Source organism: Pholcus phalangioides, unplaced genomic scaffold, assembly GCF_987345545.1.
Source record: "Pholcus phalangioides strain wild (caught in Gottingen) unplaced genomic scaffold, Ppha-v1.0 ptg000017l_1, whole genome shotgun sequence".
Lineage (NCBI taxonomy): Eukaryota > Metazoa > Arthropoda > Arachnida > Araneae > Pholcidae > Pholcus > Pholcus phalangioides.
In genome coordinates, this window is record NW_028301610.1 from 34488034 (window position 1) to 34503055 (window position 15022).

At 36.6% G+C, this 15022-nt stretch overlaps 1 protein-coding gene across 6 annotated transcripts in view; it reads right to left on the reverse strand.

Moving 5' to 3' along the window:
* LOC149072949 (uncharacterized) overlaps nucleotides 1-15022 on the reverse strand; it is a 47520-nt gene that overhangs the window by 6852 nt on the left and 25646 nt on the right. For all 6 annotated transcript variants that reach the window (XM_089247437.1, XM_089247436.1, XM_089247438.1 and 3 more), the window contains 2 exons: nucleotides 14771-14903; nucleotides 1817-2965 (listed from right to left, as the gene is read on the reverse strand). In XM_089247437.1, coding sequence (XP_089103563.1) covers nucleotides 1817-2930 — 1114 coding nt within the window. In that variant the 5' untranslated portion in view covers nucleotides 2931-2965; nucleotides 14771-14903. The remainder of the gene's footprint in view (nucleotides 1-1816; nucleotides 2966-14770; nucleotides 14904-15022) is intronic.

Consider the following 15022-nt stretch of genomic DNA (forward strand, 5'->3'; position numbering starts at 1 on the left):
CCTTCATTGATGAGAATAATGAGTGATAAAAAATAAATCTCCATTTATATATGCATGAGCCTCTTGCAGTTTCACAGTGATTGGGTTTGTACTAGTCATTTGAGAGAAGAAAAAGGAAGTGCAGGTTTTCAAGTTCTTCGTCTGGAAGCATGTTCAGACGTGGGATAGTGTATTCCGTGATTGCAAGGTTGAGCAGGACCAGAATCAATTACAGAGAAGGAAAGGGAAAAAATTCAGGGGGGTGGAAATTTTAGGTGGGAACAAAAACATTGCTATAAAATCATCAAATTTTACAGAGGTAGGGGTGCCAAAATTCTGTTGCTCTTTGATCTTTCCTTCACAAAATTCCTAGTTACAGCCTTGATGCTGTGGATTACATAAACATAGATGATAATGTACAAACTGAATCAGACTCGACAGATATTGACACCCTAATTGAAAATTTTTGAGGAAGTTAGAAAAAACGTAAATGTTGTTACTTTAGAACAAAAACAATGTACATCAGTATTGGGAAGCGGGGTGTGTTTGGTTTTCGAAGGTATCTTACACAGATACTGTCGAAACCTAAATGCGGTATTCAGTAATTATAGACTAATTATTTATTTATTTAATCTATATTTAAAAATTATTTACTTTTTATATTCAATTAATTTTATTTTATTTCATTTCAATCACACACGGGATTGTTGCATAATTGAAAACAATCTTGGTCCCTTGCGATTCCTTTGAAGACAGGTTTTACTGTAATATAAAGGCACTATATATACCCATCGCTTTTTAAAGCAAAATTCCAGGCGTTATTTGTTTTTTTATTTCTTACAACAGTACATTGGTGGTCTACGCCGTCTTACGAGCATCAAAGGGATTTTTATGATTCCCCCACCTGTTTAGAAATGCCTGTTTAACAGTTTAATCTCGAAAATTTTAACTGAATCTCATCTTCATAAAGTCCTTTTTGCACCTGAGGCACCTGGACCGGGCCTAGAATTGTCCATGTATTACGTGGGAAATTTAAAAGTAACTGAAAAGGTACATATGTATACTATAACTTCAAGAAAAACAAAAAGTGCTAGCGAAATTTTGTGAGTCTACTCTTAAAAGATTACCTAGTTTCTTTCAATTAGCACTTATTCATGGGCTTTCGATGCTTATTAATATGGACTTTGCTGAAAAGTTTTGAAAAAGGGTGAAAATTTAATTTTCGTATTCATTCATAAAAACTGGCACATTTCGAATTTATCACATCTGTTTCTTAAATAAGGAAAATTATGTACTCTTTTTTCATCAAGTATTGAGTGTGACACACACACACAAAACAAATACATAAAAAATATGCCCATAACAAACAAGCCTGTGGCTGTGCTAGGTCCTAGCAAATGTATATGCATGGTGACCATACTATAAATGAGCACGCTACCTAGTAGCAAATAATCGAGCTTTTGTTTAGTGGCATGTATATCACTGGTGTAAATACCTTTAAAAATAAACATAAAACAGCGTCAAAATAAGCATTCATGGCAGGAAACACAGAAAAAGTTTGAAAATAGGCAAAAAAAACATATATGGCAGTTTGGCTGAACCTCCAGGCTCCAATAATAATCAGGTTAAATAAAGAAAAAATTAAATTTGAATTTTGTGATTAAATCACTTGATTTTTTTAATCATTGATTTCAAAGTTTAAATTTAATCATGATTCAAATCAAGCTGATTGTGGGGTATGCCAATTCAAATTACTTTCAGTGTGCCATTACTTGTATAAAAAAATTAACTTTTTTTTTCGCTAGTCATAGCATGTTTATCATATAAACTATAATACCTTTATTCTCCTTGTCCAAATCGTTGACGACCTTGGTCTTCTTGGATACACCAGGTGGACTTCTTTTTTGACTGCTGTCAGAATGAGACCCCTCGATGACCCCTCTGTTACTGAACCACTCATCTTTGAAGCTGAGAATGTTGCTACAGTCATCAAACTCTATGTCTTTGATATTGTGGACTGTGGCATTCAACACCTGCATGGCAGTAAAAACTTGTGTCACTAATTTACCAGCAACTTTGGATGAATTTTCTTTGGATAAGGAGCAAACATTTCCTATCTCAAATATCCCTGGTAAATCTGGAACAAAATTTGGTTCAGTAACATGCAAATCCTTCACTGCAAGATCATTTGTATCCTGACCGATGTTCCCATTGAAGCTGTTACTTTCATTCTCCACTGAAACATTGTCCTTAGATGAAGACGATAGCTGATCTTTTCTTGTCTCCATGAGAGGTGAGACTGATGGCTGATCTTTGGTCGAAGTAATTAATGGAGTCTCTGGTTCTTCTGTAACTTCGTCTGATTTTGGACAAATTTTTTCCGATTTTTTATTATTTGGCACACAGAAAGTCTTGAGTTTAGACAGTGAATTTTTCCATTCATTCACCTTGTTGGCAGATGCCTTTTTCTCTTCAGACATGACAAACATCTTTCTGTGGTCATCAGGTGAAAGAGCACTTGACAACATGTCTTTTGTATTTGAGTGAACCCCAACCTCAGCGGTAATGGCACCACTATCAGAATTGTTTTGCAAAATGAATGTGCTCCTTCTAGTATTTACTTGGTGTACAACTTCTTTCCCATTCAAACTATTAATGATTACACTGTTTTCCAATTTTGCTTTCCTGGTTGCCACTCCATTGCTTTCATCGTTGACTGGACAAACATGATTGTGGTTCACAAAAGATGGCTGCAGCGGTTTGTCTGGTTTCTTGTACAGCCTTCGCTCCGAATGAAGAGGGGTCTTGTTGGTTCCGAGCACAAGTCCAGACTTTCGTCTCGTGCTGCCATTGCAACTTGTCTTGGGCAATGAAGAAGACTTGCGGACGGTTTGATGTTTCAATGTTGTATCTTGCGTCTCTCCATCATGAGTGATTTGAAGATTTTCCATGTCTAGCTGTAAGATTTTAAACTGAAGACCAGCATCTGCATTGGAGGGAAAAAAATTTATCACCAAAACCACATTACCCAATGAAAACATAGGCAAACAACAATTTCACTTGACTTCAATTTTTTTTGTAATAATTGCAATTTATCTTATACAAATGATTCTTTAACAAAACTAGTGTGCATGTGACACTTATACACTGTCCCAAGTGCAATTGTGAAAAGGGATGTCCATTTATCTAATCGACCAGCCTGCATGTGATATCTGTTGCTATAGCTTAGTTGGAAGAGAACTCGACTGGCATCCGAGGGAACCAGGTTTGAGTTCCAGTAGCTGCAGGCTACAGAGATGAAATTTTAAGCTTGAATGGTGTGATGGTAAGATGCTAGTCTATCTGAAGGCTGCTATCAGGCCCCAGGTTTGAACGGGGGGGGGGGGGGGGGGGAAGGAAGAATAATAATACAGATAAGTTATTTTTCCTAATGAGCTTGAGATGACTACAGATAGATGACACCTTTTGTTTTAAAACCAACTCGTAAATGGCAATAAATTGCATACAATGATGTGGCCGGACTTATGTGGTTTGTGGAACTCAACTCAGACTACCTCTGCTGTACGAGCAAGAGGGGTGTGTAAATGAGAGATCACTGTATTAGACAAATTGCTGTAATTAATTATAGTGGGTTTCATCAAGAAAATAAAACAGGGCTTGCTAAATCAAAAGATGAAATAAATGAAAATTGTACATAACTAACCTTGTTTTATTGCTCAAGAAAAACTATCCTATACAGTTTTTTTACTTTTCTGGGACTCAATATCCTCTTCCTAAGTCAAAAGATGCACTGTTGTGAAATCAGAAAATTTTGTGCCCAATTTATCAATCATTCATAAAAAATTCTAGGTGCTGATACCAATATTATAGTCCTGATGGTGACTTGGGATTTGTAAAGCCCTGGTACAGAAAAATGTATATACATTTTTTCAAAACAAGGAGGTCTTAAAAGTGTTGGTGTCTTAAAGCCATTTAATGGACAACAGTGCAGGTTTCTGGGAAAAATTAAAAGATGCACGACAGAGAGAGTTATTTACAAAATTTTATCCCGAAACAGCAATCAACCCAACAGTTGCCAATGTATCCAGGAAAGCACACACGAAAAATGTGTGTGTTCTAAAAACTTCATGCACACCACAGACAAGCTTGATTATCATGGGACAGATCTTGCATGCCTTGAGAATATAAATAGCAGGGCCCAACAAATCCTGGATGCCAGATCGCCATGGCAACTACACTCATGTCCATAAATTAAGGATAATGCCAGCTCCGACAAATAAAGGTTCAGAAACAAAACAAACGTTACTTATTCATAAAGCCCATTTATTAAACAAAAGATAAAGAACAAAAACGATGGTGTATGTATGATACCATTCATAAAAACTACGATTTTTGCTCCCTGGAGCAATTGTAAAAAATATCTCCTTTACAAAAACTTACTATTACATGGTTGGTATGATGGTTAATACATTGTATGTCTCCCATGCGATGAAATACAGTCCGTACAACGCCTAGGCATGCTGAGTGTCAAATTACCGATCTGATCTTGGGGAAGATCACTCCACTCAGCAAGCAATGCTCTCCGAAGTTCCGGTACACATGTAGGAGGTGGTTGACGGGCTGCAACTCGTCGGCCAAGCATGTCCCACACATGCTCTATCGGATTCAAGTCAGGTGAGAATGTTGGCCATTCCATACGGGTTATATCCTCAGATTCAATGCATTCGTTTACGATGTTTGCTCAGTGAGGACGGGCGTTGTCATCCATAAACACAAATTCTGTGCCCATGGCACCCCTAAACAAACGTACATGTTGTTCCAGAATGATGTCCCGATAAATTTGGGCTTTCATGGTTCCGGTTTGAACATGCAGATCTGTTCTGGACCCCAGTATAATTCCACCCCAAACGAGCAATGCTGCACCACTGTAACGGTGTCGTTCAATGATGTTGTCTTGGTGGTAACGGGTACCTGGCGTTCTCCATATGAAAGTCGGACGTGAATCAGACTGCAAGCTAAACCTGGACTCGTTGGAAAACATCACACAAGCCCACTGTGACGATGTCCACATTGCATGTTCTCTACTCCAGGCTAATCGCTACCGACAGTGAGTTGCCGTGAGCGGAACACATCTGACAGGCCTGTGAGCATATAGACCAATATCTCCCAAACGTCTGTACACGGTTTGCCTTGAAACTGTTGTACCCGTGGCTGCAGATAGCTGACGAAACAGGTCGGATGCTGTGCTCCGTCTGCTTCTTTTGGCAGTTACTGTCAAATACCGGTCTTCATTCAGCGTTGTAACTCGGGTGCAACCTGTACTGTAACATCTACTGACATTTCCATTATCTTGGAATCGTTGCCAAGGCCTAGAGATGACACTTTGGGCAATTCCAAGTTCCTCGGATACTTCCATCTCAGTATGCCCACATTCCAGGCGGCCGATAATTCTGCCACGTAAAAAATCATCCACATGCATCCTCTGTGTCATAACTATTCGCTTATGGCACTGAGCGCCCTACAGAACTCTTGTGAACAATTTTACTTCTTTGCCACCATTCCTTATATACCCCCCCCCTCTTACACTCTTGTCATTGTGACGTACTATCGGCATCATCTGGTGGCTTCCTGAAATTTGCATATCATTCTTGCAGATGTGTGTGATAATTCTACAGGTGAAATTTTTACTTTAGATTTTGATTTCCGTGTGATTCTGAATTATTCTTAATTTATGGACATTAGTGTACATTTAATCACATCATTAGCATTTATTTAATAGTATATACTCATACTCAATGTAAGAATGTCTTGTACATATTCGTAGTATTAATGCATAATCTGTGCAAAATATATTGCCGAAGATATGATTAGAATGGTAGTTAACCATACTACAATGTTGCTGACGAGACAGGTCGGATGCGGTGCTCCGTCTACTTCTTTTGGCAGTTACTGCCAAATACCGGTCTTCATTCGGCGTTGTAACTCGGGGGCGACCTGTACTGTAACGTATACTGACATTTCCGTTATCTTGGAATCGTTGCCAAAGCCTAGAGATGACACTTTGGGCAATTCCAAGTTCCTCGGATACTTCCATCTGAGTACGTCCACATTCCAGGCGGCCGATAATTCTTGATAATACCACTTTTCTAGATAATACCACGTAAAAATTAACCACATGCATCCTCTGTGTCATAACTATTCGCTTATGGCACTGAGCGCCTTACAGAACTCTTGTGAACAATTTCACTTCCTTGCCACCATTCCTTATATACCCCCCTCTTACACTCTCGTCATTGTGACATACTATCGGCATCATCTGGTGGCTTCCTGAAATTTGCATATCATTCTTGCAGATGCGTGTGATAATTCTATAGGTGAAATTTTTACTTTAGATTTCGATTTCCGTGTGATTTTGAATTATCCTTAATTTATGGACATGAGTGTAATATATTTATTTATGGGAGGGGGTGCGCCTCAGTGAGCTATAGTCCAAGTGGTAAAAAATATTAGTAAAATGGGAGAAAGGTGGCAAAGTTTGTATAGCTCAGAAGCAGTAAAACCATAAATCCACCTCAGTCAAGAAGACCAGGTCAGTGATTTTCTAAAAGAGTGACCTCGAAAGTTTGCAAGCAAGTGAGGGACCAAAAGATTGTACAAGCATGCGAATAATGTAGAGAATGAGAAACCAAGCCAGTAAGTGCTCGATGAAGTGTGCAAGAATGTGAGTGACAAAACATGGGTGGAGATATGAGTATATATATCCAGGGCCGTCTTAAGAGCATCATGGGCCCCGGGCCAAATGATTTTTTTGAGGCCCTACCAGGCAAATTTTCGAAAATCTCAACCAGATCCTATTTTTGTGAGGCCCCCGGGCCAAATGATTTTTTTTGAAGCCCTACCAGGCAAATTTTCGAAAATCTCAACCAGATCCTATTTTTGTGAGGCCCCCTTTTCTCTTGAGGCCCTACCAGGCAAATTTTCGAAAATCTCAACCAGATCCTATTTTTGTGAGGACCCCGGACCAAATGATTTTTTTTTGAAGCCCTACCAGGCAAATTTTCGAAAATCTCAACCAGATTCTAATTTTGTGAGGCCCCCTTTTCTTTTGAGGCCCTACCACGCAAATTTTCGAAAATCTCAACCAGATAATATTTTTGTGAGGGCCCCCCGGGCCAAATGATTTTTATTGAAGCCCTACCACGCAAATTTTCGAAAATCTCAACCAGATCCTATTTTTGTGAGGCCCCCTTTTCTCTTGAGGCCCCCGGGCCAAATGATTTTTATTGAGGCCCTACCACGCAAATTTTCGAAAATCTCAACCAGATAATATTTTTGTGAGGGCCCCCCGGGCCAAATGATTTTTATTGAAGCCCTACCACGCAAATTTTCGAAAATCTCAACCAGATCCTATTTTTGTGAGGCCCCCTTTTCTCTTGAGGCCCCCGGGCCAAATGATTTTTTTTGAGGCCCTACCAGGCAAATTTTAGAAAATTTCAACCAGATCCTATTTTTGTGAGGCCCCGTTATCTCTTGAGGCCCTACCAGGCCAATTTTCGAAAATCTCAACCAGATCCTATTTTTGTGAGGCCCCCCTTTTCTCTTGAGGCCCCTGGGCCAAATGATTTTTTTGAGGCCCTACCAGGCAAATTTTAGAAAATTTCAACCAGATCCTATTTTTGTGAGGCCCCCTTTTCTCTTGAGGCCCTACCAGGCCAATTTTCGAAAATCTCAACCGGATCTTATTTTTGTGAGGCCCCCCTTTTCTCTTGAGGCCCTACCAGGCAAATTTTCGAAAATCTCAAGCAGATCCTATTTTTGTGAGGCCCCCTTTTCTCTTGAGGCCCCCAGTCCAAATGATTTTTTTTTGAGGCCGTATCAGGCAAATTTTCGAAAATCTCAACCGGATCTTATTTTTGTGAGGCCCCCTTTTCTCTTGAGGCCCCCAGTCCAAATGATTTTTTTTGAGGCCGTATCAGGCAAATTTTCGAAAATCTCAACCAGATCCTATTTTTGTGAGGCCCCCCCCCTTTTCGCTTGAGGCCCCTGGGCCAAATGATTTTTTTGAGGTCCTACCAGGCAAATTTTCGAAAATCTCAACCGGATCTTATTTTTGTGAGGCCCCCCTTTTCTCTTGAGGCCCTACCAGGCAAATTTTCGAAAATCTCAACCGGATCCTATTTTTGTGAGGCCCCCCTTTTCTCTTGAGGCCCCCAGTCCAAATGTTTTTTTTTGAGGCCGTATCAGGCAAATTTTCGGAAATCTCAACCAGATCCTATTTTTGTGAGGCCCGGGTGGGCCCATGCCTTAAGACGGCACTGTATATATCCCAGCGTTAATATCGTAGCAGACTGCTCAAACATATGTATGTATATATGAATTGGCCCCCCAGCCCCTTTCATGTCTATCTACACCTATGTGACCAAAAGAGTGACTTAGAAACAAAGGCGTTTTTCCAGGAATGGGACTAAGATTTAGAGCTGAGAATGGCAAATCGAGGAGTGAGTGGTCAAGAAAACTAGAACGTTAGAAGGGCAGAAAAACCGTAAATCCGCCTCTGGTGACTAAAGACACCTCACAGTACCCTATGCACAGTATGAATTGACAATTTGTTTATTTGTGCAAAATATAAATTTTTTTCACAAAACTGAAGACATCTCAGACTCCTCTCAAACAGTAAGCTAGTAGTATCATCATCTGTGGCACTCATATGCATCTTATCTATATCAAAATTTGCCAAGTTGATGTTACATTGGGGTTTGTTATTGGGAACATCGTCCAAGCCAGTCACAGCTACTTTCATGGTTTTGCTGCAATAAATAATAATAACAATAGCAGAACTGTTGAAAAAATGATCCAAGTGCATTTTGTTCTGAAATCAAATATGATCATGTACAGGGCATCACCTACATAAGCAGAAAGCTACTGGTCAACAGAATGTACATGAACTAATCAGAAGTAGAAGTGAGGGTTCATCTAAGGGAAAACGTATTGTTCAGTTCAGATCTAGGATGGTGCGTAACAAACTGTTTTTGAATAGGAAAAAAATAATTTTCAATCAAGACATTCAACCAGGTGGGAACGATCAGAGAATCTACATCAATGAAATTCTATCGCCTTATCACAGCAATTTGCATTGGAAATGTAGAGTATGGGCCAAGGAATCGGGATATCATTATGTGTGGACTCGGAACGGAAAACTGTTTGTTAGGAACTCTGAAAAATCTCCGGCTTTAAGAATTCGGTCAACCGATGATTTCTTAACATTCATACTGAAAGATACTGATTTCACAAACATATAATTTTTTTAAATAATATTTTATCTCAGTTGATGTAACATGGAGACAGCCAGTCGATTTACTAGTAGCTACACCATTAACTGCCTGAACTTCAACAATCAATACATACCAATAAATAAATTCTTTGATTATACAATTGAAAAAAATTGTTATAATTTAATTCATGTCCCCACTCAGGGTTCCATACTTAGCTGGAAGTAACAACCTATATACATACATACACATCCCTCATGGATATGAGGCCCCCAGGTCATGCCCAGATGAGCCAGTGGATTAAGATGATCGTGGTTTGATGGACAACTCTGCTAAATTCTGAAAATAGTAACATTCTCTCACACCATATTCCACTTGAAAGCTGTAATTCTTCCCAGCTATCTGTGGCCCCCTTCGAATATAGTAGAACCGCAAGAGGGCCATATGGCCGCAGGTTGAGAACCACTGGTTTAATATGCCAATGGTATTTTTTCTATAAGCAAGATCGCTAGACCTTAATAAGTTAAAATGAGAACTATAACTGTAATGAAAACTATTTAATACCCCTGATAAGTTGGCTTTTCCAACTTGGAATTAAAAATGAGTAAAAATATAGAATTGATATAAAAAATATCTGATTCAAATAAAACAAAAATAATTTATTTGATTTTTATCAATCCAGGGGCAGGACCATCTACTTATCCCGGCAAGGATTCCATCCTTCAGTTAGCAAATTTCTTGTTATCAACAATAAAAAGGAAGTTTTTGCACCCATATGCTTCATGAACAATAATGCAGATAGCTGGGAAGGACAATTTTGAATAAGAGTCGACATCCTCTCTTTAAGCTCAAGTATAACTTTTCAGCAGCAATGACGATGCAGTTGGCTTGTGTTATTACGATTATTATTATTATGATTCAGTTGTGATTATTACGATTTGGAAATTTCTGCAGGCGTATCATCCAGGGGGGAACCATGTGGCAGATGTAATAACAAAGAATTTGTGCAATTGAATTGTGTATTGAACAGTGTATTATTAGGAAAATCCCACATTTTAATGAATTAAAAATGTCCAAAGTGCAGCAACGAGACAAAAATAAACTACAATAAAAAATGCATAACAAAATAAATGATTTTAAGAATTTAGTCGCAGCATTATCACTTAGTGCAAATGAAAACTCATCGCAAAGCAAAGTGCTTTTTTAGAAATTCTTTTAATTTTTATTTATTGATTTTATTTATTTATTTTTTCTGCTGTAATACATATTTAAAGAACCAATATACCCTTGCCTTGTAAAGGGGCAAACAAAAGATCAAAGTTGGAAGTGGGGGTAGAGAGGGCATAACATTATTTTATGCAGAAATTTGAGTTACTTACCTTCAGAAAGCATTTTAAATTGACGGCAAACAAAAAATATAGCATGAAAAGAATTTTCGCCAGATTTGTTTATTTACTAAATTGTTTTCATTTCTGATCATCTTTGGAGTGTCCCCTCCCATCCGGTTTCAAAACAGAAAGTTTTTTGCATAGTTCAATGAGATTTAAGCAAAGAATTCCTTTCTATGCAATATTGCAAGCCTCAAAAGGACTGAATGCCACAAAAGAGCACATGCAATCACAAAAAAATTAATTAATAAAAAAAATAAATAAACAAAAATAAAATAAACTAGTTTGGGATTGCAAGATCATTGTTGCTATTCCTTAAGAATCAAAAAAGAAATTTATATTCTTAGTAGTGGTTGCATACTTTGAACATAATGTTGATTAGTTGGTCGTTGAGTTACTCTCTCGAAGAATTTTCGCCTACTTTTCCTGTCACATGGTCTGAAGGACAATCTTCAAGGAACAGAAAATTATCGTTTCAGATTGTCCTTGGAAAAATCATCGTTGAGCTTGCCCTTTAAAACTATCCTTTAGGACAAGTTGTTAGGAAGGACAAATGGATGGTCCTGCCCCAGGACTTAATAAAGGATAAAATTAACAGATTTTATAACAGTAATTTCTCCCCAATGCAGATATAAATAAATGTCTGTTCCATGTATAACTACATGGTTCATGCTCTTTGAAAGTAAAAAAAATTCAAGGATATTTATATCGCAGTTGATAAAAACCGTGAGTTTTTACAAAAATGAAATTACTTGGATTTTTTAAAATTTATATTCAACATTTTCTCATTTTGAAATGCTAATTTACTAAACATATATAATTTTTTTTAAAACAATCATAATTCTCATTTCAACTTGTAGACAATGTTAAGTTCTGAAGGGGATCTTGCTTTAAAAAAAGCTATTTTAGTTTAGAATGCAAATGACATTTAAGCAGAAATCATTTTATGTTTGAAACAGTATTGAAATTTGCCTTCGATAAAAAAAATTAGAAAGCATCTAGGGTGACTATATGACCTGTATTTCCTGGGACATTCCAATATTTTCATGTAATTTTGGTCATTCCAACTTTTTCATGAAAATGTCCTATTATTTTCATCAACAAAGCCGCCTATTGAAATTTTTATTCTTTACTGAAATTAAGTATTAAAATTATTTTCCCAATCCTATTTATTATTTTTTGATAATTATGACTTTAAATATTGTCATGTTAACGTTTTTTCCCATAGAATTCATTTAGAACTACTGTTTCAAAATAACGGTGCTTCATTTTCTGCCTTTGGTGGTTTTTTTGGCAATTTTAACAATGTTTGGCAACTTTGCTTACCTTTGTTATCATTTTTGGTGACAATCTGTGATTTCCCCACATTTTTATCTAGGAAATACGGTCAGCTCACATATATGCAACTGACATTCATTAATTCAATAGTTTAAAATATTTTGAAGCAGTATTTTGAGCGCAGTGTTTTGCTGCCAAATTTTAGACATCCTTTTAAGCATAGAAATACCTCGGGTATGTGTGACCATTTGTCCTGTTTTGAACAATGCAAATACAAATACAACACCACAACAGGCAAATTGCCCAACGAGGTGGCTGACTTTGAACATCATGGATACCCAAGCCATTTTTTGGAGGCCCTACCTACTACTGCTACACCACACATGCACATAATCATTGTACCATTGTTGCTCTACACATTTTCGCCCAGTGGAATATGGTTGAAGGGGGACAAAAATTGATTGAAGAAATTCACACAAAATAATTTTTTTTCAAGCACTTATAAGCACTTGAAAACCATTATTTTTTTTCAAGGACTGCAATGATTCTTCATGGACTTTTAACACTAGAACCGCGGAGTGGGTCAATTAGACCCAAATCAAACTTCGTTTTCATTTATCTTGTAAACTTAAGCTCTGATAATAAAAAAATGTTGTGACTTTTCATGATATTATATGAGTATTAATTCATGAAAATTTTATTATCTTCACATTTCATGTTTCAGAGCTATAAGCGCTTATACCTAGAACCGCAGTTTGGGTCATTTTGACCCAACATACTATTCTATAAGGAAAAGGGGTGCATAATTTTCTTGGAAGCGGTTACACTTTCTAAAAAGTATTTTTAAATGAAGATAGTGAAGAATAAAGGTCTTTCAAGGTCAAGGTTGATTTATTGTCCGGGGAGATTATCTTTTTTTCAATGAAGGAACGGCAAGTAAAGCTAAATATTTTTTCCCTTTGTAAACTTCAATACCTGGAATTCTGATGGGACTCAATAAAGATTTTGGGAGAATAAAAGCTTAACTCTAGAAAAAATATGCAGTTGAAATTTCTGTAGGCAAAAAATGTCACAGGAAAAGAATAAAATTTTGTTTTGGGCCAAATATGTTTTGCACAGATTTCCAAACCTTGGGAAGTATCAGCGTCTAATAAATCTCTGTCTTTCAGAGCACGTAAGTGAGGCAACTCATCAAGCCATTTGAGAACAAGGGCAGAAATGCCTCAACCGACACCTTTTTTCACTATACTGAAGCTAACTCAAATGCTAAAAGTTAAAAGATACTAGCTTAGTAGGGATGGTGAGACAAAATCGAAGAGCAATATTATCTGACGCAATATAGTGACACTACAGTTTCATGAAACACCGCTGTGGGAAAACAATGATGCTGCAATGAAAATTCATGAAGGAAAAAATGTTTTATTACTCAAAGCAAATGCTTCATCTGACAGTTGATATCGACAGTAGTAGCTCCAAAAAGCTTCCATAAATTATTTCACACTACAATTCAACAAAGTTTGCCGTAGTTGTAGCTGATCAAATGGCCAGAAAATGTTCGGTTAAGCCTGTCTACATTTTCTACAACATCTTAGATCTCAATTTTAAAAAAATCCTGGATTTTATATAGAGCAGTACAGAAGCCAAAACTGTTTTTCGAACACAGTTCCTCTAAAATCTTATTGAAGAGCTGCATTTATCATACTTGTTGCCCTTGCACAAGGGAAAATGTGTGTGCGCTCTTGATCATGTAACTGTTCATTAGCCATCAAAAAATAAAAACAAATAAATAAACGAGTCTGATGCCAGGTAACATCAAAATGTTAAAACAAAACTGTTAATTTTTGCATGGGTTGTGCAATATGAAAATGCGGTGAATGTGCAAGAATAATGGAAAAAAAATTGCTCACTGCTCATCATAAATTCCCCTTATCAGCAAGAAATCAATACTTTATTTGACAGAATCATATTATAGACATTCAAATACTTAATTTCATATGCTTATTTTACATCTTTGTCATATTATGGGATTACTGAAAAAAGTTTTTGAACTGAACAGTGTAAATAATGTATAGTAAGTCTTATTTTTACAGCATTACATAAATTTTTAGCTAATTTTGAAGCCCATTTAACAAATATAGTTTTAATAAAGAAATATAGTTTTCCATTATGCATACACAATTAAACAACATTGAATAAAAGTAGGGGGAAAAACAGAGGAAAACCAAAAACAAATTTCTGTTTTCGCTATGAAACACAGTTTGGGTCAATTTGACTCAGTTTGCGGTTCTAGGTATACCGAAAGTGCAGTGGCTCTAGTGTTAGAGACTTGAAAATGAACTTTTTTTTTTTGAATGATTTTCAAGGAACCCTGGACTCTCTCTGTGCAGTTATTTTTATTTACCAAGTTCAACATCATCCCAAAAATTGGTGTTAGTCTGATGTCTATACTTGAAATGTATACTTATCTTTAAAAATATGTCTGAACAGTACTAAATTCTAAAGACGAAATTTTTTAAACCCCCAACTGACTGTGTTAATAAAATAAAAACTAGATTATGTTTTATTCGGCATAAGTTAATATTTTAAGGTGAAAATTAAAATAAAAATAAATAAAAATAATTTAAATTTAAAAGAAATCAGATTTGAATAAAAAGAATCCAATTTTTTCAAAAATCTTGATTTTGATCAACACTTGCTTTCAAGAACTCTACAAACCCTGTTTGCAAAAAGAAGACTGGACCGTATTATAATGTTTTTAGTTCAATTGGTCTGAGTTAGTACATGATACTCATTTAGTTTTAAATTCAAAATTTGAAAAAAAAACAGACAGAGAAGGGCGATGAACAAATCACTCACAAATTAAGATGAGGCTCCTTGTATGAAACTTGGTGGCTGTGACGTGAATGAGCTGTGAGAACAATTTTCATGGGATCCAAAGATGGTTGAGCCTTCTGTGATGGATGGTCTTGATTTTGCTGTGATGCTGCATCTAAACACATACACACACATGCATGAATGAATGATAATTTCAAATAAAAGTTTATGCATTACCATAAAGAAATACACCAACAGGCTAGACATCATAATTATATATCTTCTCTAATTGTT